Here is a 23,688-nt window from a genome sequence, read left to right on the forward strand (position 1 = left end):
TATGGAATAGTAGTATATCATAGTATGTATGTAATTAACATGGAAGGTGTATGAATCTAATTTAATGAGAAAGAAGAAGTGTATCAATAGTGTAAAAAATGTGTTTTCAACAGTATGTAAAAAATGGGAACACTGTATAAATAGTATGTAATAAAGGTGGAAATATGCATGGATAGTATATAATACAGATGTATTAGCAAAATGTCAAAATGGTGAACAAATGTATGACTAGTATGTAATAGAGATAGAATCATACTTATTTAATATGTAATAATGGTGGCGGGTGTAAACATAGTATGTAATAAATGTGTTTTAGTGTGTAAAAAGATGAGAAATGTATGAATGTTGTGTAATAAAGGTGGGATGAAGCATAGACTGTGCAATAAAAGTGGAGAGTGTATGAACAATATGTAATAAAGGTGGAGTATGTCTGTACAGTATGTAATTAAAGTGGAGGAGTAAAAAAATATCATGTAATAACGCCTTAATTATTACACACTACTCATACACCATACTCAAACTATCCTACATAGTAAAGGTGGAGGGTGAATGAATAGCATGGAATGAAGGTGGAAGAGTGAGGTTCAGCGGTTGGTGCCTGCTGGAATAAGCTGAGAAAAATCTGTTTCGGCCAGAGTTACACTAGAAGCGCTGTATTTGAGAAGTTTGAAGAAGTTGTCTTGATTTCAGTGGTCTGAAGTGCCCCCCTCATCCACACCCCTCTCCACGGGGGCATCCCAATGAATATGAATAGCCGCTCCTCCGGTCAGTGGGCCAGCGCGCGCTATAAATACAGCGCGCTGCTGCTGCTTTACCACACGGAGCCATGAACAGCGCGAGCACAGAGAAAGAGACAGGAGGAGCGCAAGAGTGAACTGGGGAGAATAGTGACAGAGAGAAAAGTGAACGAAAGAGAGAGAGAGAGTGAGAAGGAGAGACACTGAACAAACAGGAAAAAAAGAAAGACAGACAACAGAACCGGAGCAGTTTCTCTCAACCAGCTCCAGCCGCGCGCCTTTTCCTCCTCCAATAAAAATGAGCTCGGACTCGAGCAGAGCCTCGTCTCCAGACATGGATGCCGCTTATGCGCGCTCCCGCGACGTACGCGCGCCTCCAGTCTCCTCCACGCAGGGTGCGTGCACGACCACTACCGAGCACCAGCAGCATCCGCATCACCATCACCACCACCACCATCATCATCAGCACCAGTCGCGCTCTCCCTTGACCCCGGGCGGGGGCGCGGGCGCGAACGCGGCCAAGTACCGCCTGAAGAAGCAGGCGAGCGAGGAGGAGATCCAGCAGCTGCGTCTAAAGATCAATGGGCGCGAGCGCAAGCGCATGCACGACCTGAACCTGGCCATGGACGGCCTGCGCGAGGTTATGCCGTACGCGCACGGGCCCTCGGTGCGCAAGCTCTCCAAGATCGCCACGCTGCTGCTCGCGCGCAACTACATCCTTATGCTGAGCAGCTCGCTCGACGAAATGAAGCGCCTCGTGGCCGAGCTGTACGGTGGTGGCGGCAGCGGCACGCACGGCCCCTTTCACTGTGCCGCGCACGCGGGCCCACACCCGCTGCTGGCAGCCGCCGCCAGCGCTCTCGCGCCTCCGCCGCCGCCGCCCGCCTCCGCGGCCACGGCGCTCGGGCTGTCATCCATCCGCGCGGCGCATTCGCTGATGAAGAGCGCTCCTCCTCCTCCGCCTCCTCCGCCGCCGCCGCCGCATCACCACCCGTCTCCGGCGGCTCCCCCCGCGCTTCACGGCGCCTTCCAGCACTGGGCGGGCCTGCCGTGCCCGTGTACCATCTGCCAAACACCTCCTCCTCCTCCGGCTGCACCTCCTCACCTCTCCATCACAGCCAGCGGACTCTCCAGGCTGACCTCCGAGAGTAAAGAGGTGCTCAAGTGAACTCGTGAACTGTCGGACAAGCAGAACAGAAAGTGAACACGTGCATGAAGTGTTGACCCGTTTGTTTGTTGTTTGTTTGTTTGTTTGTTTGTTTTCTCCTCGAACTCTTTGTAAACGAGGATTTCGTCACAATGGCACACACAAAACAAGCGCCGCGAGGTAAAAACTGCTTTATGCTCATTTGTGTACAGATAGATCAGCTGTAAATAATAATCTGGGGGGCGTCGCGAGATGTAGGCCTACATGTACATATAGCCTACACGTAAGCGGAATGGCTTGCGCACAACTAGACAGTGCTGGATTCATTCATTCATGGTGAGGGGTTCTTAGAGCCAGATTAAGATTTATTTCCAATGGCGTGTCGTCGTTGGCATTGGTGTTTAGACCCAAATTAGACTTAATCCGCGTGAAATTGAACTCAGTTGGGTCCAACTGGATCAAAATACAGCACTGAGGGTCTTTATCCAGCAATGCTAGCGTTAATCCAACACTTTAGGTGTTAATACAACACTTCAGGTGTTAATCCAACACCATAGGTGTGTTAATCCAGCGCTGTGCGTGTTGCCGTCTGTGTGTGTGTGTGTGTGTGTTTGGAGTGTGTACAGCAGGCTGGACGTGCTGATGGTGAAACTCTTGAGGTTTGTTTTGTTGCTGCATCTTTCCCAAAGGGAGTCAGGTGGAGAAAAACTGTGCGTTCCTTGTAACAAGGATTGTCGAGTCTCATGAAACGAATAAGTAAAAACTAATGTGTGTATTTAGTTTGAATTCAAGTGTTTATATGCGACGATTTCGTTGAATGGATTTCATTGAAGTCTGGAAGTAGTCGAGCTCCATGTGGCGATGTTCAGTGTTGAGCATGATGTCTGGGGGAAACACAGATTTCTGCCCAAGCATGATTGTTTTATTGTTAAAAAACAAAAACAAACAAAAAATAACAAAAAACACGAAAAAATAAGCGAAACGTTTTGTTTCACCAGAGACTGCAGCTGTCTTTATTTTTGTACATTGTTGATTATAAATGAGATATTTATTATTATTGCCCAGAGACCCTGGAGGAAATTTAAATAAAAGAAAAAGAAAATAATATTTTGTTTTGTCCTCATTTGGTTTTGAGAGAAAATAAACTGGTAGTTCACCTTTAGTTCCGTTCTATGCAAATTATCCACCTAATGAAGGGTTGTCAAGCTGACTTAATGGTATTGCTTATAGACCAGAGTACATTAGAAATGATGTTCCTGTATACACAGTAGTTAATCAATAACTATTGATGAATAATAAAGTAAATAACTATTGTAGAATGGTTAAGAGACATCTAGACTAAATGATTTGTTATGTGAGAGAAGAGTGTGTGCGCACAGTCTTTAGTCTGTATTGTACTATTAAACTGATTATGTAATTATTTATTTATAATGAAGGTTATCATGGCAGGGTTGCTGGTTATTAATATCAGATTTCTAATCAGTGAGGCGCTGAGATGGGCTGCACTTCAGTTAGTGTTAGTGACACTGAGTAAACTGCTGCAGACTGGGGTGTGAATGATTAAATCAGACCTGATTTCTACACAGTGAAGAGCTGAGATGGGCTGCACTTCAGTTAGAGTTCAGTGAGAGTAGAGGAATGGAAAAAAACACTGTGAGTAAACTGCTGCAGACTGGAGTGTGAAACAGTCTGACTGAGGAATAGTTTAATGTGATTATAGGGAGTATATCAGTGTGGAATGGAGTGTTAAAGGATGGTTAGTCTGTGTAGATCAAGGGTGGCAAGTCTAGCACAGTTTACAGGTCTCCCTGCTCCAGAACACAACACTGTACCTGGCAGTTAACAGGTGAGCAGAATCAGGTGTATCTTAGCAGGAAAGACACAAAACTGGACAAGAATTTGACCAGCCTGTTTATGTAGCTCTGTATCAAACACAAAAAACAGTAGACCTGTTCAATTCTGATCTTCATAATCACTGAAACAAAATTATTGCAAAATAACCAAGACAATACTAATAATAATCACTATCATCATAATTGCAAATATAGATATAAATGCTAATGTAATTATAATATAATGTAATTAATTAACGCATTGTATTAGATACTACTTCTAGATATTACAAAAATATGACAAAAACAACAAATATGATGATAAAATCACCCTGATCATCATCATCATCATCATCTTTACTGTCATATACACCACCATCAACATCAACATTTTATCATAATTACACAACACTACTACTAGTATTACACTCTTAAAAGTAAACGTGCAGTGAAAGTGTGTGAGTGATGCCACAAAAGAAGTATTTTTGATGCCATAGAACAGCCATTTCTGGTTCCATAAAGAACCATTTTTGTAAAAGATATATAAGGGCCAATAATCCTTTCAAAGACTGAAAAGAAAGAAAGAAAGAAAGAAAGACAGAGGGAAAACCAACAATTTTTATATGGCATCACCCTTTGTGAGCCCTTTGTAGCACTTTTTAAAAGTGTACTTGTAATAATAATAATAATGGACGTAATAATAACACTAATAATAACAACAACAGCAATATTAAAAATCATAATAATATTTAGACACAAATGCTCACGAATATTCAGTATAAATATAAAATCAATATAAAATAACGACTTATAGTAATAATAATAACAACAATAATAATAATAATAATTGCACAATGTTGAAGTTTTTAGATCCATGTGGAGTTTTTACCAGCCCGTTTACACAACTACAACACTGTGTGTGTGTGTGTGTGGCAAAAGAAAGCTGTGAGTGAGGGTCTCTAGAGTGCTTAAGTGCTTTGACAAACAGCAGTGGAGTTTGTTTTTGTGCAGATTACTGTATTAACTATTACATTAATAGCTGCTCTGGGAGAAGGGAGACAGACAGAAAGGGAGAGAGTGAGAGATGATGAGATGAGGGATTAATGTGTGTGTGTGTGTGTGTGTGTGTGTGAGAGAGAGAGAGAGACCTTTGTGAAGTTTGACTGTTTGTGAATGAAGAGTGTGGAGCGGTGTAGAGCAGCAGATGGAGACACAAATTAAACACATTAAATGAATCAAACTAATAAAACAAAAACTAACCGACTGTTTACAAAATACCGGATGTTTTCTATACATGTAGAATTTCTTTAATATGAATGTAGAGTTTCTTTAAACTACACAGTTTAGAAAGGTGTGTTTGTTTGTTTGCACAAATAATCCTGCTTTAAAAATAAACACATAAACAATGACACCAAATGATGCACTTCTTCAACACTGAGTGTGAAACACATACGGGTATTTAAAAGCATACTTGCTTCGTGCGCCCGCTCACCGGTTTAAAGTGTGATTTTATCAGCGACGTTTCACCCGGGTGAAGGTCCTCTAACGGTCAGGACCAGGGTGTGTGTGTTAGCTACATGTGCAGTAAAGTTTTTTTTTAAGATTGAGTGAGTGAGGACACAGAGACTCCAGTGTGAACGCCCCCCTCTCGCGTGAGCGCAAGTGTGCGCGCGCAGTTAAATGAGGCTCGCGCGGGTTTCTCTCCACGTGTCTCTCTTTGCTTTCTTTAATTACAGTTTGTTGGGAAATGAAATCTCTCTCTGCTGGAACTTCATTACGCTGCAGAGAAGATTGCTTCACTGCTCCCTTCAGGATCAACTTTAAACTGTCGTGTGGAGTTTTTCAATGAGTTAATGTGATATATATATATTTTTTTTTTCAACGAACATGGTGTGTTTTATTTATGTGTTTATTTATGGGTTTGTTTGTTTAATTATATGCGGCCAAAAAAATTACCGTAAATTTTTCGTTCGTTTTTTCCCCTCAGAAAAAGCAAAACATGCCTTCTATTAAACGTTTATACGTTTTGTTAGTTTATATGTGTTTGATTTTATCTACTTTAATGCAAACAGACTGACTTCCTTCTCAATCAATACCTGCACACGTTTAACCAGGTAGGGCACACCGAGGAGAACTGTATACGGTCAGCACTCTTAGTGGTAAATTGAGCACTCACTGTTGATTTAACACAGGCAAATCTGCTGTGTAACATGGGGTAAGTTGTAACACCACCAGTTTCTCCAATCAGAAACGAGCTCCAGGGACGTTACTACGGTGCTCACCCTCCACCCGCGGTACTGACAGGAGAAGTGTGAAGACTCTGATCCATCTTGGAGGTAAGAAAGTCTTTTCACATTTGAATTCCAGATTAGTTATCAGGACTCACTAACTGAGATTAGAAATGTACTGAATGGAGGTGGTCTAAATCAGCAGGTGCTCCTGTTTGATTTGATGTGCAAAAGATTTAGCTAAGTGATGGCTAACCAGGAGGGAGTTATAATGCAGTGTAATGTAGTGTGAACATATAAGCCCACCATTCACTTAATCTAGTAAGGTAAACTTTTACTAAATCGATAGGAGTGCAGCAAGAGTGTCAAGATTAGGCATAAGTGTACCGTTGCTTAGCCATTAAATTCACCTGCCTAATATTATGAAGGCCTCCTAAACATCTCTGATCCATGAGGGTCACTGTAACGTGATAAACAGTGTTAGTCACCTGTGAGTGGTTGCATTGCTGTGATGGACCTGGTAAAGTCTGCTGATATGTACATTTAGAGCGAAGCAGGCCACCAGCTATGCATACAGTACATGAGGGTAGTTTGTGTGGGATGTCTTGGATCGAACTCCAAATGGCTCCTTATTGGACATACTGTATATTGGACTATATGGGTGTACAGGCCACTATTTCATGACCTCTGTGGTGCACTGAATAGAGAGTAGGAAGCCATTTGGGATTTGAGCTGGAGTTGTAGGGTAATTTCTTTGCAGCCTTGATCGAAAAGACAGCTCTGCTAAGTGGAGCCCCTTCTTTTCACACTTGACAAATGACTGCTCCTCGCCAGTGGACACACCTGTTACTGGAAGCACTCAAGGTTTTACACATAGAGAATGGCCTTATTAACCATCCAGCCACTCAAAGGTCCCTAACAAAGGGCGCGGGCGCTAACAATGCCCCCGGCCTGGAGCTAAAGAGGGCCCTGTCAGGGCCCAACTTGTGTCGGCCAGCGCCGGGGGCTGCAATTGAAAATAAATTTCTCTTGAATAAGGGCATTGGGGGCACACCGGAGAGAGCCGCGAGCCGCGGCTAGAACAAAAGCAGTTGCAGGATAAGTTATTGACTTCACTGACAGGATGAATGCAGTTCATTATGTCCTGCCAGTTACTCTGTGGTCTGTGTCCCTGGTCTGGCCTGAATCAGGCGGCAGGTGCAGGAGCCATTTCGCAGCGTCCCCCTAGGGGAGAATGCCTGAGGCCTGTCATCAGCTGATTTCATAGACAAATGTTTTCACCACACAGCCAAAACAGAAAGCATATTTCCATCATAAGAGCGTTTTGCAACAGCCATTAGAGTTGCTGCTCATTTGCATGTTAATTGTGCCTATGCTTATGCTTCCTTCCATATGTAGATTATAGCCTATGGGTCAGGTTTGAACCTCATACCTACAAGGGTCTTGGGTTGGCTTTAGCCTGGTAGGTCGTGATTGGTTTACATTTGATCAGGAAGCTGAAAGGTCTTCACATAAACTGATTTCTTTTAATCCAAGGCATTATCAGTCCACAGGGAGCAGTGTAGGCCTTTAGAGCCCAATCAATTCAGACTCAGTCCCTGCTGCAGCTCTGCTCTCTGGGAGTGGAACATTTGTTAGCGCAACCCAAATTACAGGATGGTTTATTGGTGCTCATCTGGACAAACATCAGTAACTGCAAACCAGACAACTAAATCAATTATGCTGCGCAGAAGAAATGCAAAGCCAAAATTCTGGAGCAGCGTGATGGAAAAAGTGGGCACTTTTCAGCACAAGTCAATCTGCAACATCCAAGTCAGCGTTTGGTGTTCCTTTTGCATGAAATGCAAAGGCAAAAAGCAGTGTGAGGCTCCCAGTTCTGTGCTCCCCTAATATCCTCCCACTGTGTCTGACAGATGGCGTTCACTAGTTGGCCATAAATGCCTGTCACCGAGTGTTTGTCTGTCTGCCAGTAGTCTATGAATAAGGGACTCCCTAGGAGGATGTTACTGCCCCGACATCGCCTGAAAACTAACCGTCCTTGATTGTCAACCACCAACACGTGAGGCCCTTGCACCACCCAGCCTTCTGGTCTGAGAGGAAAGAGGTTTTGGGGGAGCAGGTGTGATCAAGGCGAGTGTATTTAGTTCAATCGTATGCCAGCACATGTTCCAAAGCTGCCGCGCCTAATGTCGCTCAGGGCGAATGTCCTCTGAAAGATGGAAGATTCCTGGTCTGGCCCCTGTTTTGTTATCAGAGAGGTTTTCAGAGAAGCTAGCACGCAGCATGTGATATTTGGTAGGTTTAACAATGCTGTCATGTAATACATTCTTAAATAAACAACCAGATCACTGTCCACATAACAGCATGGAATAACTGACCACCCTAATAACATTTCTTATCCAGATGTTTGGCATTGTTACAGCTTCAAAAGAATACAACCAAGATATTTGAAAAAAAAGTAAACAAGCACATTACCGTGCAAAAACATATAATGTAAACTGGTCGTCTGTAGTTGGTTGTAGACATTGGCACTTTTGTGGAAAATGTTCTGAAAGATACCCTCCTTGGAACTTGGTTAATGTCAGGTGGAATTGTAGCCTCAGCAACAGGTTAGGTATAACAGTGTTGGTATTAAATATGATTTAGAACAATAGAATATTAAAGCAAAACGAATTCAAGCAATTATCAATTTATTCCAAATGTAGCAAGTTAGTCTGGCATGACTTGTTTGGTGTCCAGAGTTTGCATCTTCAGCCATGTAAAATGGACAATAGTAAGGACAGATAGTTAGATAGATAGAAGACCTAATAGAAGGTCTTCGGATTAAACACAGAAATGAAACATCTGCATCTATGTCACATTTTAAAAAGGGGTAGAGTCAGTTTTTAGGTTTAACAGAACTCTTGTAGAATATTACCCCACTAATTTACAAAAACATGCAATCCTTAAAATGAAAATGCCACCAGTGCTTGCATATTGCATTAGGCCATTAGACTCTATAGAGGAACTCAGCAAATGACGTACATTAGGTGAAACCTCTTTTTTTAATGTGCCTGATCAGTTTGTATTTGTTGTACTTTATTTGTACTTTAAATATTCAAAATATGAACTTTGTTTATTTGTTGTCACAGAATATTTGACGTTTTTATTTTATTTTATGTATTTAGAACAGTGTATTCAGTTTTTAGCCATCCCTACGTTTCCAAAGTATTCTGCCTCACTTTATTTGTTACTTCCTTTACTTCTTAGCTACATTAGCTTTGTAGTTGCGGCGCAAAACAGAAGGAGCAAACTTGAAATACCAATCATGGTCTTGGTGAATCCACTATGTTTGGAGTAAGTGGAAAACTGTTTTGTTTTCTTACCAAATTATTGCTTTAAAAATGAAATATGAGTTGACAAAGTGACAAAACCCATTTTCATGCACTTGATTCTCAATCCTTCTTTTGTGGTGCCGAGCAGACAGAAGGTTGTGGAACATTCTAAACAGAGAAGCAGGCATGGGATGGCAGGATAGATGTCTGATGTCTGGAGGTTTCAGTCAGTGTGCCAACTGCTCTCCTGGCATAAGGCACCGCCACACTGGCTCTCACTGCAGGGGGCTCTGTTTGACAAAGTGAGGCAGACGCAAGAACTGAGTGATGGCTGGCATTAAACACAGAACAGAGAGACAGGATGATGTTAGGCTCTGTGATCAATGTCCAGCCGACGATGTTCTATCTAGGAGGTTCTTTCTTCGAAAATGGCTGAACTTAATGACTTTTCCTTATAGCCACATGTAGATGATGATCAGTTTAAGAACCTCACTGGAAACAGGTTGATGTTGGCAGAATCATGGAAGTCACCTTTCAACAGCATCATCATCTTAGATAAATCTGATTGACCATTGATATAGTGACCACTTAATCACACACACAAAAGGGAGCCATAGACACTAATTAGTGGCACGCAGGGCTAGTTCTTTGCTAACTTGCTGGCTGGCAGTCCTCCTCAGCTGCTGTGGAGAGGGCTAGTTAGCATGCTAATTTTGAGGAGTTGACAGCTTGGCAGAATGGGCTACTTGGGCAGCGGCATGCTAGGATATGCAGGGCTATAGAGATATAGAGCCAAGCGTGCTGAAGTTAATAAGGTAAGAAGTTTATACAAATGTAGAAATAATGTACAACTTGTTTGAAGCTTTAGTTCCCTGTCTTGGTAAAATGCTTCAGTGCTCAGCTATCAAACTTTCAGGCCTTCAGGCCTTCTGTTAGGAAAAGAATCTGTTTAGAATTATTCTTTAACTACGATCTCATCATTAAATCCAACCAGGGGCACAAAATGTCCTAGAATAACCCCTTTTAGTTTTCTAAAGCAATTCACAAAGGATGGTTGTTAAACATTTTGGTTTAGTTATTGTGGATAGTGGTTTGCATTGATTACCGTGGTTAAGGAAGTGTTTTATTGTGTTTACATAGGTCTGAGTCTCATCTTGGTACATGGTAAACAGAGACATGCAGCCATGTAAATGTTGGCATGGTGATAGTATTACAGAAATTTCTACTAAAAATAGCAATACTAAAGTTTTTAAAGGGGGGCTAAAGAAGTAGTTTGGCCAAAAATTACATGATTTCACCCTCTCTGGATGCAGTTGAAGATTTTTGACGTGGGCTTCTTTCGTTTAGAACAGGAGAATCTAGGCTAATGTTGCCAACAAACTCTGGACACTGGACCAATCTAATCTTTGTAAATATTTATATGAGGTTTTTCATTTTTTAAGAGTATAGACACAATTATTATTATATATTTAAGTAATAAAATAATTAAAAAATATCTTTAAAATAGAAAAACAACTGGATTAATAAATCTGTATATTTTCATGACGTGTTGGAAGAGTTGTTCCAGTTTTTTTTAGAGTGTGAAATAATGAGCTTTGTAAATACCAGGCCTAAACAGAAAATGGGGCATCTGTATTTATTTCTTAAGCTCTTTTTGAATGTCTTTTGGCAGAAGTGGATCTGAGGAGATAATGTGCCAGAAGAGATTAGTCACAGTTGGTGATTTTTGATCAGTATCTTCCCCAAAAGCAACTGACAGACAGCTTGCTGAAAATCTAGATGTATACTTTAGAGTGAAGACTCTGTGTGGTGTTATTCACTTCAAAACGCACAATAGTGCTGTTTTTGTCGTTTTTAGGACTTGAGAAAGTGGGTAAAACTGACAAGTGTTACATATAGAGGTGTTATTACGAGTGTGTTCATGTCTCTTTTTAAGCAATCTGCAAAAATGTGTGTATGTAGAGGGCTCAGGACAGCAGAGCTAATTATAGGCTGCACTGCACACTGGTGTGAAAACAGAAGTGACAGCAGCAGTGGTCCGCCTGCATGGTGGAGGCCGCGAGTCCCCCACGTCTGGCTGGGCCAGAATCATCATATGGACAAATCACAACTGATCTGGGGCTGTAATGGTTGCCAGATGTTAACGCTTTGTACTCAATGGCTCTCCTGAGAGCTCACCTAATCGGTAAAGAGCATTACTGCAGGGATGCATGTGTGCGTGTGTGTGTGTGTGTGTGTGTGTGAGAGAGAGAGAGAGAGAGAGAGAGCGCGTGTGTACAGTATTTCTTTACTGACAACCTTCATCGACAAGCGGAAAGTAAGAACACATGAAAAACAATGAGACTAAAATAAAGACAAAAAATCAAACCCTCTTAAATACTGGTCCTAATGAAGCCTTGTGCAGTGGAGTAAGATAAAAATATACTGTATAAAGACTCATCCTGGGCCCGCACTCTTTATCACGCAGCTTTGATCCAGCTCCCGGTATGGCACAACTATGAGCTGTGTTCAGAGGGCAGTGGAGGGTGTAATAGTATGGGTGGAATAACAGGCAACTGCTGTGGGAAATGCAGCAGATGTTAGGTTAGTGGTGCTGGATGCAGAAATGGAATAGAACAGCTGGTCACCATGACAGACCCAATCAGAGAAGAGAATGACTACCATTCCAGAGCAGGAGGAGAAGAGCTGTTTTGTTATTGTAATCTTTCTGCTTGTTTCAGGAATTGAACAATGTAAATGTCCATATATACAATGGCGGTCAAACAGAACTGCGCAAATACACACTAAAACCAAATGGAAGAAAAGAAAACCATAAGAGTGCCAGGCAGTGTTTTGGAAGCCCAGTATTTTGGTTTTGATGACTGCATCACACTGCTTTGTTATATTTTATAAAGTTTGCATACAGCAATCATAAACTGTTTCCCATATATTATTTAGTGCTGTTCACAGACCTCTGGTGCTTGGATTGTTTTTCTCCACACACTTCCCAACACAGTCCCACAAGATCTCACTCTGGTATTTACAATTGTAAATTCTATCAGAACGTCAAGATTTCACAAGATTTCTTTTTTGAATTAAAAGTGTGATTTTACAGCTACATACATCACAATTTGTGGCAGTTCTGTATACATATTTGTGTACAACAATTTGTATTAGTTCCTGCAATTGAATCTAAATATAACAAATTCATAGGGGGACTGTTGTGTTGGCCTCGTCATTATTTGACCTTCCTCGTTCCTGAACCCATTTCGTGGTATCACATCTTGCATTTTTATGTTGGAATATCACATCATTTTTTTGTTCTCCACCAAAAACAGAAAGAATAGACTCCAGTAAACACACCTAAAGAAAACTGCCTAATATTATAACAGTCCCTATGGTGCTGCCAGGGCAGCTATGGGCTCCAGAAGACTTAACTTAACTCAGGGGTTTGTGCTACAGTAACGTTTCTGTGGGATCGGTGCTTCAATGAGCCTTGGATGGACATTTCATGTTTTGGAGATGCTCTTACCCAGTCGTCTAGCCATCACAGTTTGGCCCTTGCCAAAGTGGCTTATGCTTCCAACACATAAACTTCAGGAACTGACCGTTCATCTTCTGCTAATAATTCTTACACCTTGAACTGTAGGTGCCATTTTAATGAGATAATCAGTGTTAGTGGATTTAATGTAATAACAGTGTAGATATGCAATTACAGAATATTGCCTGTCTGTTGAAGCACAGTTTATAAGCTATTCTGTAACCCGGGTCATCTTATTCATTACAAGATTAGACAAAATATGAAATCAGTGGTGGACCATTTTTAACACAGCAGCATTGACCACATGTGTTACAAGTGAATCAGGCACAGGAGCATTGCTTTTTTTTTTTACTTCACTATCACAGCTTGAATATGAGTGGTTTGGCAAGTAAAATATCTGCTCAGTAGGACTCTTATGGTCAGAACAAGATAAATGGGATAGAGGATGGCTGTCAAGCTGGGCATTAGCAGATGGGCTACATTCTGTACATTGAGCTACAAGGTAAATGGACTTAAAGCTTCATAAAAAGGGGTTCTGTTGTCAGAAACTTATGAAAAGTTAAATGATGAAACATAAACAGATGAACTATAGTGAATATATGTATACCAGAAGGTGAAGGTACAAGGTAGTGGTTTCCAGTAAAGTGGCCAGCAAGTGTATAGTGAACCTATGAGCTAAGTGGGTTTTTGGCCCAGTGAGTGCAAAGTAATGCAAGTACAAGTAATAAACACCACTAACTATAAACTAAACACCATTACCAGCCAGAGATGCCTGGGGTTTCAGTTCAGTGAGGCCCGTCTTACCAAAAAACAGGAACACACACATACACACACACTTCCACTGTTGGGAGAGGAAATGCGACATGGTGGCGGCTGTCGCTCTCGTCACTCAAAACCCCCTCGTCTGTTCTGAGCCGCCACCTCTGGCAGGAGGGGACGCCCCCATCTGTCCCAGCGCAGGCCGGGGAGGGCCGGCCACAGCCTTATTATCCCATTAGCAAGCCATTACCTAAAGGCCCCTCACCGTTGGATCCTGATGTCACTGGGGAGTGCATGCGAATGTACACTGCGGTCCTGCCGAGCTGAAGCACAGTCAGATAGCGGCCCATGTGTCGCAACAAAGAGAGCCAAGATGGCACACTTCTGCAGCCAGCTCCTCCAAACGACACAGTGCAGCGTTGCCATTTGGACGCACATCTGTCAGCAGGCATGGTGCAGCATGCTGCCTTGTTGTGGTGATGTCATGACAATCTGATGCATGTGATGTGATGTATTAATGAAATGTCACCAGCTTGTCGATAGTGATTGAAGAAATATCATTAGGAAATGACAGACTGAAATTACACCCACCGGCTGACAGTATGGAATTTATGATCAGACATTTGTGCAAATCTTGTAATGGTCAAAGCATTTTTTATATTGCCATCAGCATTGATCTATTCAAAGGCTTTATTTTAGGCCCTCCACTACACTCGTGAATTCACTTTTTATTCACTTGTGAATACCTGCATTGTTTACTCAGAGTATCCAGATTTGATACTCCCAGAAACATCCTGAATCTGCATATTCTGCTTCTTCCTGCAGATCTTGTGGGGTCCTTATATTATATTCCTATATAAGTATAGTGTATGGTGACAAACTGTACCCTATCCTAATCCTGATTGGCCAGTTTCTGACTGATAGGACCACTGTTAACTATATATAATTAGAGAGGGGAGGATCACTCTCTGCATAGCATTAAAACAGATATATTGGCTTGGCTGCTGTGGCTGGCTGCTGTGTTCAGACCAGGCTATGTTTTGCCAGACCTCAGCTGTCAAGTTTTGTGAATCTGTGCCCACTGCAGCCTCAGCTTTCTGTTCTTGGCTGACAGCACAGTGGTGTTGCTGGGGAATTCCACCATTTTCTCCAAACATTTTGCATAATTAAATGGTTAAGATATGAACAGAGTAATTCAGTGTGATTTGACGCAAAATGCTCTGTTACTGAGGAACCAGGCATCTGAAGGGTTTAATGTCTTATTAAAGTCTCTCACAGAAAGTCAGATGGCATGTTTATGAACATGCTGCCTGGTTTCTAAAACACTGTTTTACAGTATTTTACAGATGGGTTTGTTTGCATTCACTCAGGGGTAAATCTTTTTACCAATATTAATATGACATATAAAACTCTCAAGACATGGACAGGTTCACTGGTTATTCTGGATATCAAGTAACAAATATACATTTATCACAGATAGATTATCATCATACTTTTTACCATTTTAACATGCATTTGACTAAATAAAGTCTGTTGCTTGTTTACCAAATTCAGTTTTTTTACACTTCATTTGAAGTGTACAAGTTCATATCTGTATAGGCTAAACTGTAAAGTTACTGAAGACACTCAAGAAACATTCTGTTGACAGCATGTCTGAGGCTAGAAAAAATACAAATGCTTTTATACACTTTATATTCAGTTAAATCAGTCATCAGTGAACCTCTGTGAGGGTTAGTGGATTTGGAATATTCAAAAGAGGTTCTTAATGGGTTCCTTAGTGAAGGCAATGGCTCAGAACAGAACCACAACGAAAGAAAAAACATCTGAATGCTTATAATAATTCTTTGCCTGATAAATATGTTGTAATGTAGAACCTATTTTGTCTAATGAACAACCAAGAAATTATTCTATACAGCATTAAAAAGGGTTCTTCATAGAACAGTGTGTAGTGTTAGGATTTGGGTTGAGGTTGCAGTTAGGGTTAGAATTAGGACCAGGATTATGGTAATAAACAATACAATCTACCTAATCTACTTAATATAACAATTTAACAATAAATTGACTTAATTTAAACTGCTTATCAGCAGCACTTAACATCATTCAACAAAAGTTAGTTACTTTGCCCTTCCATCTGGTATGACTAAGGATATAGTGTTCAAGTACCAAGTCCTATCGTTACATTAGACCAACACCACATTACATGCATGTAGATACCCGTTAGTGCTTTAAACCCACGATCACTTTACCTATTCTTGACAGATCAATCAAATCTGTCAATCAGAGCAAGCCTTCCTCTCCATCTGTCTTTGCTCACACAGTGAAAGGGAAGTGATTTCCCCCCATTAGCAACTCATTAGAGATGTAGCAGTGTGCCACTTTCTACTGTAGCCTTGATACTTATTCCTTCGGAGGTCATTTAAATACATGTGCTGGCTTTTGTCCCTTGGGCCTGCCCTGTGCTTCAGAAGGCCTCTGTTATGCAGAAGCTAGAGAAGGTTGCTTAGGGGTCATCCGTCACACTCTGTCAGAAGAGGAAAGACGCCCTCCTGTAGATTCCCCACCTCTCCCCTCCCACAGGCTGAGCCCAACCGGGGGGCGGGGCAGGTGGGCTTAATGTCATTCCCACTTTCCTCCCAGTGTTTGCCCAAGAGGTTCCACCAGATTGGAGCATTTTAGGCAGACAGCTATCACTTTATGTAGCACTGTATGTGTGTGTGGGTGTGTGAGTGTAAATTTAACATCTGTTACTGTAATTTACTTTCTGTCATTAACTTAAAACAGGTTTCATTTAAAAATTTGTATTGGTCCATTCATAAAGAAATATTCATGCATAGTAAAACTGTTTGGTCTTTGGCGTCAAATATAAACAGCAGCAATGTTTATACTGTAGGAATCAGAAGTATTTGACCACTGGTGAAAGTGCTTTTAATTTGCATTCCTTTTTAATTAACACAAACCTTTTTCGTTGCAAATTATATTATCAACATAACTCAATATACAGCAATATTCTGAACTGAGAATATGGTCAGACTGGTTGGAGCTCAGAATACTCAACACACCAAACCCAAAAATGGGCTACAACAGCAGAAGGACACATTCTGTCAGCCAAGAACAGAAAGCTGAGGCTGCAGTGGGCACAGATTCACAAAACATTTTTGACAGTTGAGGTCTGTCAAAATGTAGCCTGGTGTAAAGAATCTCGATTTGGTCTGAGGCTCACAGATGGTAGGGTCTGAATTTGGCACCAACTGCTATGTGGCAACGGTTCAGGCTGGTGGAGATGGTGTAATGTTGTAGGGAATGTTTTCTTGGCACGCTTTGGGCCAATCCTCATCAATCATCGCTTGAATACCACAATCTATTTCAGTATTGTTGGTGATAATGAGCATCTCTTTATGACCATAGTTTACCCATCTTCTAATGGCTAGTTCCAGCATGATAATGCACCATGTCACAAAGCAAAAGTCACCTTAGACTGGTTTCATAAACAGTGAGTTCATTGTTTTCAGTAACATTGCCATGCATCAGAACTGAATCCAGTAAAACACTTTGGGATGTGGTAGATAAGAAGATTTACAGCATGAATGTGATCCTGAAGAATCAGGAATTGCGTGACACAATCATGTTGTCAACATGGACCAGAATTTCAAAGGAATGTTTCCAATGTCTTATAGAAACAATGATACAAATAATTCAGTTAAGTCAGTTTTGAGAGCAGAAGGAGGCCCGGTATTAGTATAGTGTAGCAAACAAGACAATTTTGCCTTCCTTTTTAAATTAAGGCTAAATAAAGGCTTTTTTAAATTAGTGAACTCTTTCAAATTAAACAATTTTTTATGTGTGTGTATGTGTGTGTGTGTGTCTTTGTGTCTCCATAAAGTTTGAATGGCTTTTTATGTGTGCATGCGCTTGTTCAACTTCTGATATTTGGAACACAATATAAAAGAATCCACATTTGCACTGTAGCTGTGAATTACTGTAAAATATTGTCAACGTCCAAAACACATTAACGCGGATAATTTGCTTCTGCAAGTCTGTTTCAGTTTGTTGCGCTTCAGCCCACGCTGCTGACATTATGAATACTGTCCATGCCTACCATCTGTGCATTGTCTTGTGAGTGGTAGGTAATGACTAACAGGGGGCAAACACTCTATTTAGTGCATTACTAGACAAACTACTGCGCTGAGCTCCCAGCTGGTAAAAATTCCTCTTCTGTGTACTATTTTCCCAAAGGCGGGCCCGTAGACACAGTAAATACTTTCATATGGAAACACGGCAGCTGGAGACCATATTAACACACATCTGCTTTAACAACATAAACGGTGTCTGCATTCAGCACTGAAATGAAGATTTTTCTTATCCTTTACTGCAAAGACCTACAAATATTCACAGAATAAAGTGCAATTCAATGGGGAATCTACTTCAGTTCTATTATACACACACATGCCACCCACCTTAAAATACCTACCTTATACTGCTATTGGCCATTGGCTATGTAAGTGCCCTATAGCTCTATTGTCATGCATAACTTTTTGTCATGCATAATTTTCAGTCACCATGTTAATGGTATCATAGCGTGGCACTGGTATGAGTGCATCAGGCCCAATGGTCCTGTGAGGGTCTGTGTCACTAGGTCAATGTACATGGTCCACCACCCAAAAATATCAAGCCACTGGCAACTGAGTGGTCAGAAACTGACCACAGATGAGTTGATAAAGAATGTGCAACACAAACTGTGCATGGTCACATTGAAACTAACACTAACAAAATGAAGCTGCATGCTAGATCTTTCTACATTGCTATATAAGTTGCTAATCTGAATATTTCACATCACTATTGCAGATGATGATTCCACACAAGAGTATAGAATGTAGGACAATGATATATCACCAACTTAATGTGCCCCCTTTAGCAGCAACCACTACATCCAGTCACTTCCAATAATTTGGGATTAGTCTTTCACATCAATGTGGAGGAATTCTGGCCACATCTTTTTTTTGCAGAACCACTTCAGTTCAGTCACATAGAAGCAAAAATGTCCTGGTCCTGCTACAGCATGTAAATGGAGTTTAAGTCAGAAGTGACCGGGCTACTCCAAAATCTTGTTTTACTGCGTAACCCAATTGTACTTGAGCTTCAGATAACAGATTGATGATGGCCACTGAACATTATTCTAAAAAATATTACACCTATTTCTAATGTCGAATGTAGAATCAGCACAGACTGGTTTATACTTTTTCATACAGGGCCTATTGATGCTGTGTACCCTTTTTCTTTAAAACTGTATATAAATCTTCTTACCATATCTGATATAATTAAGTGTGACAATTACGCAAAAACAAAAGAAATCAGGAGGCTTATTCTTAGTCGTGATATCTTATATGACATCTTAAAATGTCTAACACACACACACACACACACACACACACCACAGACCACCCATTACATGCTTAATGTCCTTTTCAAAAATTATAGAAATTTATTTTCCAATTTTGAAGTTCACTAGCTTGACAAATTTGACAAAATTATATTCTGACACAATCATTAATCTCAAGAATTGGGTGCTATTGGGTGCTATTATGCATACAATTTCGAACTTTAATACAATAGTAAATATAGTGTTCTTTATAACATTCACACAAGAAAGCAAAAGAAAGATTTTCTTTGGAATGTATAGATCATATGTTTTTAATGTTTTAAACACATACAAATACAGTTAGCCTGAGGAAAATGCTAAAAGCTGTCAGTTTTGTCTGGGCTCTGCCCTTTAGGAAGACTGTTTATTCGCTTTGGGTTGCCTTCAAGGTGTGTTTTGAGTCATTATCCATCTGCACTGTGGAGCATCATCCTATCAGTTTTGCAGCATTTGGCTGAGTATGACTAGAAAGTATAGCTCAGCACATGTCAGAATTCAGAATACTTCTATCAATATTACAATAGTTTCTGTTTTGGGTGTTAGCAGGGGTTTGTATCTTGAAGTGAATATATTTACACTGGATTTATTTTGACAATGATATGCCTACCTCATTGAGAGTGTTCTTGGATGCACTAGGGTTTTTTTCCACTGAAAAAAGACATCTCTTCTCATCTGCTACTGTTTGTTTGTTTTGGTGTCACTGAGTTCACCAGGCCATTCATTCTTAGCAAGAATGTACCAACGTGTTGATTCTAAAGTTTCTACTCTTTCTCTGTTAGGTTTGTTTAGTTTTTTTTTAGCCTAATGTTGGCCACCTTCACCTGCATCAACATGTTTTTTGGACTGCACATTGACAGTTTCCATGAACAGCTAACAAGTGACAATTCAACAATTTAATAATGAGGGAACAAAACATTTTGAGAAGATAAAAAGGAGGCTCTACAGTATATATTTAGAAGGGAGATTCCTTTGGATAGTAGTGATTCTTTTGGATAAGACAAATAGATAAATATTTAATGGCTGTGATATTAACAGCCAGTAAAAAGGCATTGACTAAGAAATGGATACAAACCAAAAGGACCAACTCTGGATGACTGGATAAAAATAACTAAATATATTTAATAAAATATCTAATGAAAAATATTAACTTTTTTTAGTAAATAAAATAATGTATTTTAAAAACATTGGAATAAATTAAAAAAAGCTATTTTATCTAAATTTATCAGAAACAAGACCAGGTGTAATTACAGAAATATGTATACAATTAAATATTTATATATTTATTGATTTGTTTGCTTGTTTTACAGCAGCATTAGGATAATGCAAAGGTGGAAACTGTGTGGTGTATATTCTCTGAATGTATATAGTTTGTTAGTGTAAATAATATATAATATATTTAAAAAAATATAAAAATAAGAAAAAAATAAGAAAAATAACAATGTAACAGGGCACACCTGGGCATGAAACTGTTCAGGTAATTGTCCAGTTACTTCCAAGCCTGTGAAAATGGGTAAAAATGCATTTTGTTAAACTCTTGAATTAAAGATGAAAGTCTACAATACAACCAAATCCTGAATGCTTCAAGGTGGTGTGCAGATGCAAAGTTACAAAAAGTACATCACTGTCTAAATGCATGACTGCATGAACATGATTGTATGTTTCCAAGTAGACAACAAAGCACTACTGTAAGTGAGTCCAATTCAAATTCCTTTGTATAGCACTGTTTGCAAGTTTTACAAAAACAGGTTCAAACCTCTAGAGAGCAGACCAAGGGCAAGAGCCAAAGAAAGCTCCCTATATTATTGCACAGAAGTATTTTGACTAACAAACTCTTAGTCCTATCAGAGTAAGAAGGACAATTAAATCCATGATCAGTGAGTCCGTGCAGGGATCATTCTCACCAGGAGAGCAGTGTCCAGGAATTTATACATGGGGTGGCAAGGGGTGTCCAAGAATACACTAAGGGGTGTCACCACATAATTATTTAAGGCCAAAGCTCATTTGCAGGATACGTTTTTTAACATAATGGGCAATAATGGGCATCTTATGTAATATTACCTATGTGATATTATTTTGGTTTCATATTTGCTCTGTAATCCCTATATAATCCCTAAAATTCCCACAGTGTTAACACAATTATTTAAACCAGTATATCAATGTATTCTATGCATCAAGTCTAGTTGAATTGTATAGAACTAACATATTTAGAAAATTAAAAGTGTGTTTTGCTATGATGTTTATAGACATTCTATAAAAAGATCTATATATAAACATATCTTAAATTAAATGATAAATAAAAAGGATCATGTAACAGTTTTTTTATTACTGTATATCACAAGCTGTGTTTAATCTTATGAAATATTTAGGAAATCCAACATTGATAATTTAGCATTAATGCACATGCAAAACAGACACCTGGAAAGCTCTTGAAAAGAGCATCACACCACTTTTTACATGTGTCTAATAACGTTGTAGTTACACATTAACAATCCTTATAATAACAAAGCAATAACTACTGGTGGAATATATGCTGTTACAGATGGCTTTCAGTAGGGAAGCAACCATTATATAAAGAACAGTCTGGGTGGAACGACTACGCACTGAGGGTGAATTAAAGGTGGTGGCATGCACAATATACAAATAAATATGAGAAATTATAAAATCTAACATAACAACGTAGTAACAACAAGTGGCATACTCACAATTACAGATGGATTACAGTAGTGCGTTTTCCGTAAATACAAGTGTCAACTTTTCATTCTTGCAATTATATTTTAAATAAAACAACATATATATAAATGTTTATATAGTAACATAATGTTATTTACATGACCATTTATGGAATATGACACTTAAACCCTTGTGTACCATAGGAAGGGCAGTGTTGTTATCCACTACACTACACCAACAAGAGAGAATACTGTACTGGAACAGTGAATGCATCACCATTGCTATTACAGGATTGTTCATTTGTAACTACACAGTTTTCTTTGAGACTCTCAATATAAAGTGGGACTTTTATAGCATCTACTATGAAGGCCACAAATGTCAATGTATTCTTGATACGCTTACACACACACATCAAGTCACTATCTTGTCAGTGTCACTCCTGTGTAGAGATTTGTTCACCACCCCAATAATCTGAAGTGATTATTAACTGACTAATGATCAAATGGGTAGATGGAGGCTGACAAATTGCTCATGACAACAGACACAGTCTGTTCACTTAGTCTTTGAGGTAAAAGGACCCAGTGATTGCAAGTACAAGGTAGGTATTTTAAAATAAAGTGAAAGATGTGCACATTACTGCATACTGCCCATACAAACAAATGCAGCCACAAGTCAAGCAGGTATCAATATGTAGGCACTGTGATGATGGCAAATGCATCTCTCGCTGAGTGTGACCCACGCCACACGACTGCCTGCTCATTGTGTGTCGCTCAGCAGTGTGGTGCAGCATCAAAGCAGCAGCATCACTGAGTTTCAGCGCAGGCCCTGAACGCCGGGCTCCCGGCGCCGCGGCTGCTCAGCTACTGTGTGCTCACAGCGGCCTGCTGAAGGGTGTGAAATCACCATGATTAATAATTACAATTATTTGCAAATGTGCCAGCTGCTCTCGCGCAGCGGATGCCTTTGATTTATGGTGCTGTAAACGCCTTCAGCTATTGTGCTGTCTGGGCCAGGGAGACATTATGCTTACCCCTCCCCAGTGCATACACACACGCGCACACACACACACACACACACACACACACAAAATATGATTTTGTCTTCTTTGAGTCTCTTATCCTTCCGGCCCTCAGGCCACCCGAGAAACACACACAAACACACACACACACGTGCACACACACACTCTCTACATACATACTCTATGGAGCTTTTATTCTGATCAAAGAGCTCTCCTCACTAAAGGCCTACAGGGCCACGAAGAGTTGAATGCTGTTGTTTGAATAGAATCTTCAGAGGCAAATCTGTGCTGCATTGTACCTTAAATCATTTTTCTCTGCATTTATATTTACTGTAATTTAAAACATGACCCCAATATTTTCTTTTCAATTGTTTGGATAAAGTAGAAAAGCATTTTGATTACTGCTGGACAAAGGCAATATTATCCTTCCTTTAAAAAATACATGATATCAGTGTTACACTTGGAAAGAACTGAAGTAAAGTTTGAGTGAGTCAAAATGTGCAGGAAAAACAAAGGGGCAGAGTTTACACAATTCATTAAATTCAGTCTCTACCATAAACCTGCACTAAACTCTGTGAAGAGCTTTATCTTATGTAGCAATTAGCCTAATAAGAATTGCCTTTTGCAAAAATGTTCTGACCTGTAATGCTAGTTACTCCACTACACAGTGAGCAGGTTTTCAAGCAGGATTGTTACAAGTGTTTAAATAAGCTGCTTTCAATTTCAGTAATTGGTGTAAAAACATTTTTTATGAGGTGATGCTCTTTGATGCTCTTGAGAAGTTATTAAACTTCCATGTAGCTTTGTGTTATTACATAGTGAAACACACACACACGCTACACTACACTGTAAAATGGTTCATCAGTTCAACATAAAAAAAGCGTGCAGGCAATTGAACACCAATAGCTATTTAGAACAAATAGAGAATTTAATGAGAGCGTTCATTTAAATTGAACAAACCAAATTCAATGCATGTTGCCACACTTCCCAGTACATTACCGCAGTTGCCCTCCCACCCATACAGGACATCCATCAACATCTCCTCTG

At 40.0% G+C, this 23,688-nt stretch overlaps 1 protein-coding gene across 1 annotated transcript; it reads left to right on the top strand.

The window, feature by feature from the left end:
- Positions 1–1,035: 1,035 nt before the first annotated feature.
- On the top strand, positions 1,036–1,905 carry olig3 (oligodendrocyte transcription factor 3). The gene has a single exon (XM_072676825.1). The coding sequence runs from the start codon at positions 1,036–1,038 to the stop codon at positions 1,903–1,905; it is 870 nt and encodes a 289-aa protein (XP_072532926.1).
- The last annotated feature ends 21,783 nt before the right edge of the window (positions 1,906–23,688 follow it).

This window comes from Salminus brasiliensis, chromosome 4, assembly GCF_030463535.1.
Source record: "Salminus brasiliensis chromosome 4, fSalBra1.hap2, whole genome shotgun sequence".
NCBI lineage: Eukaryota > Metazoa > Chordata > Actinopteri > Characiformes > Bryconidae > Salminus > Salminus brasiliensis.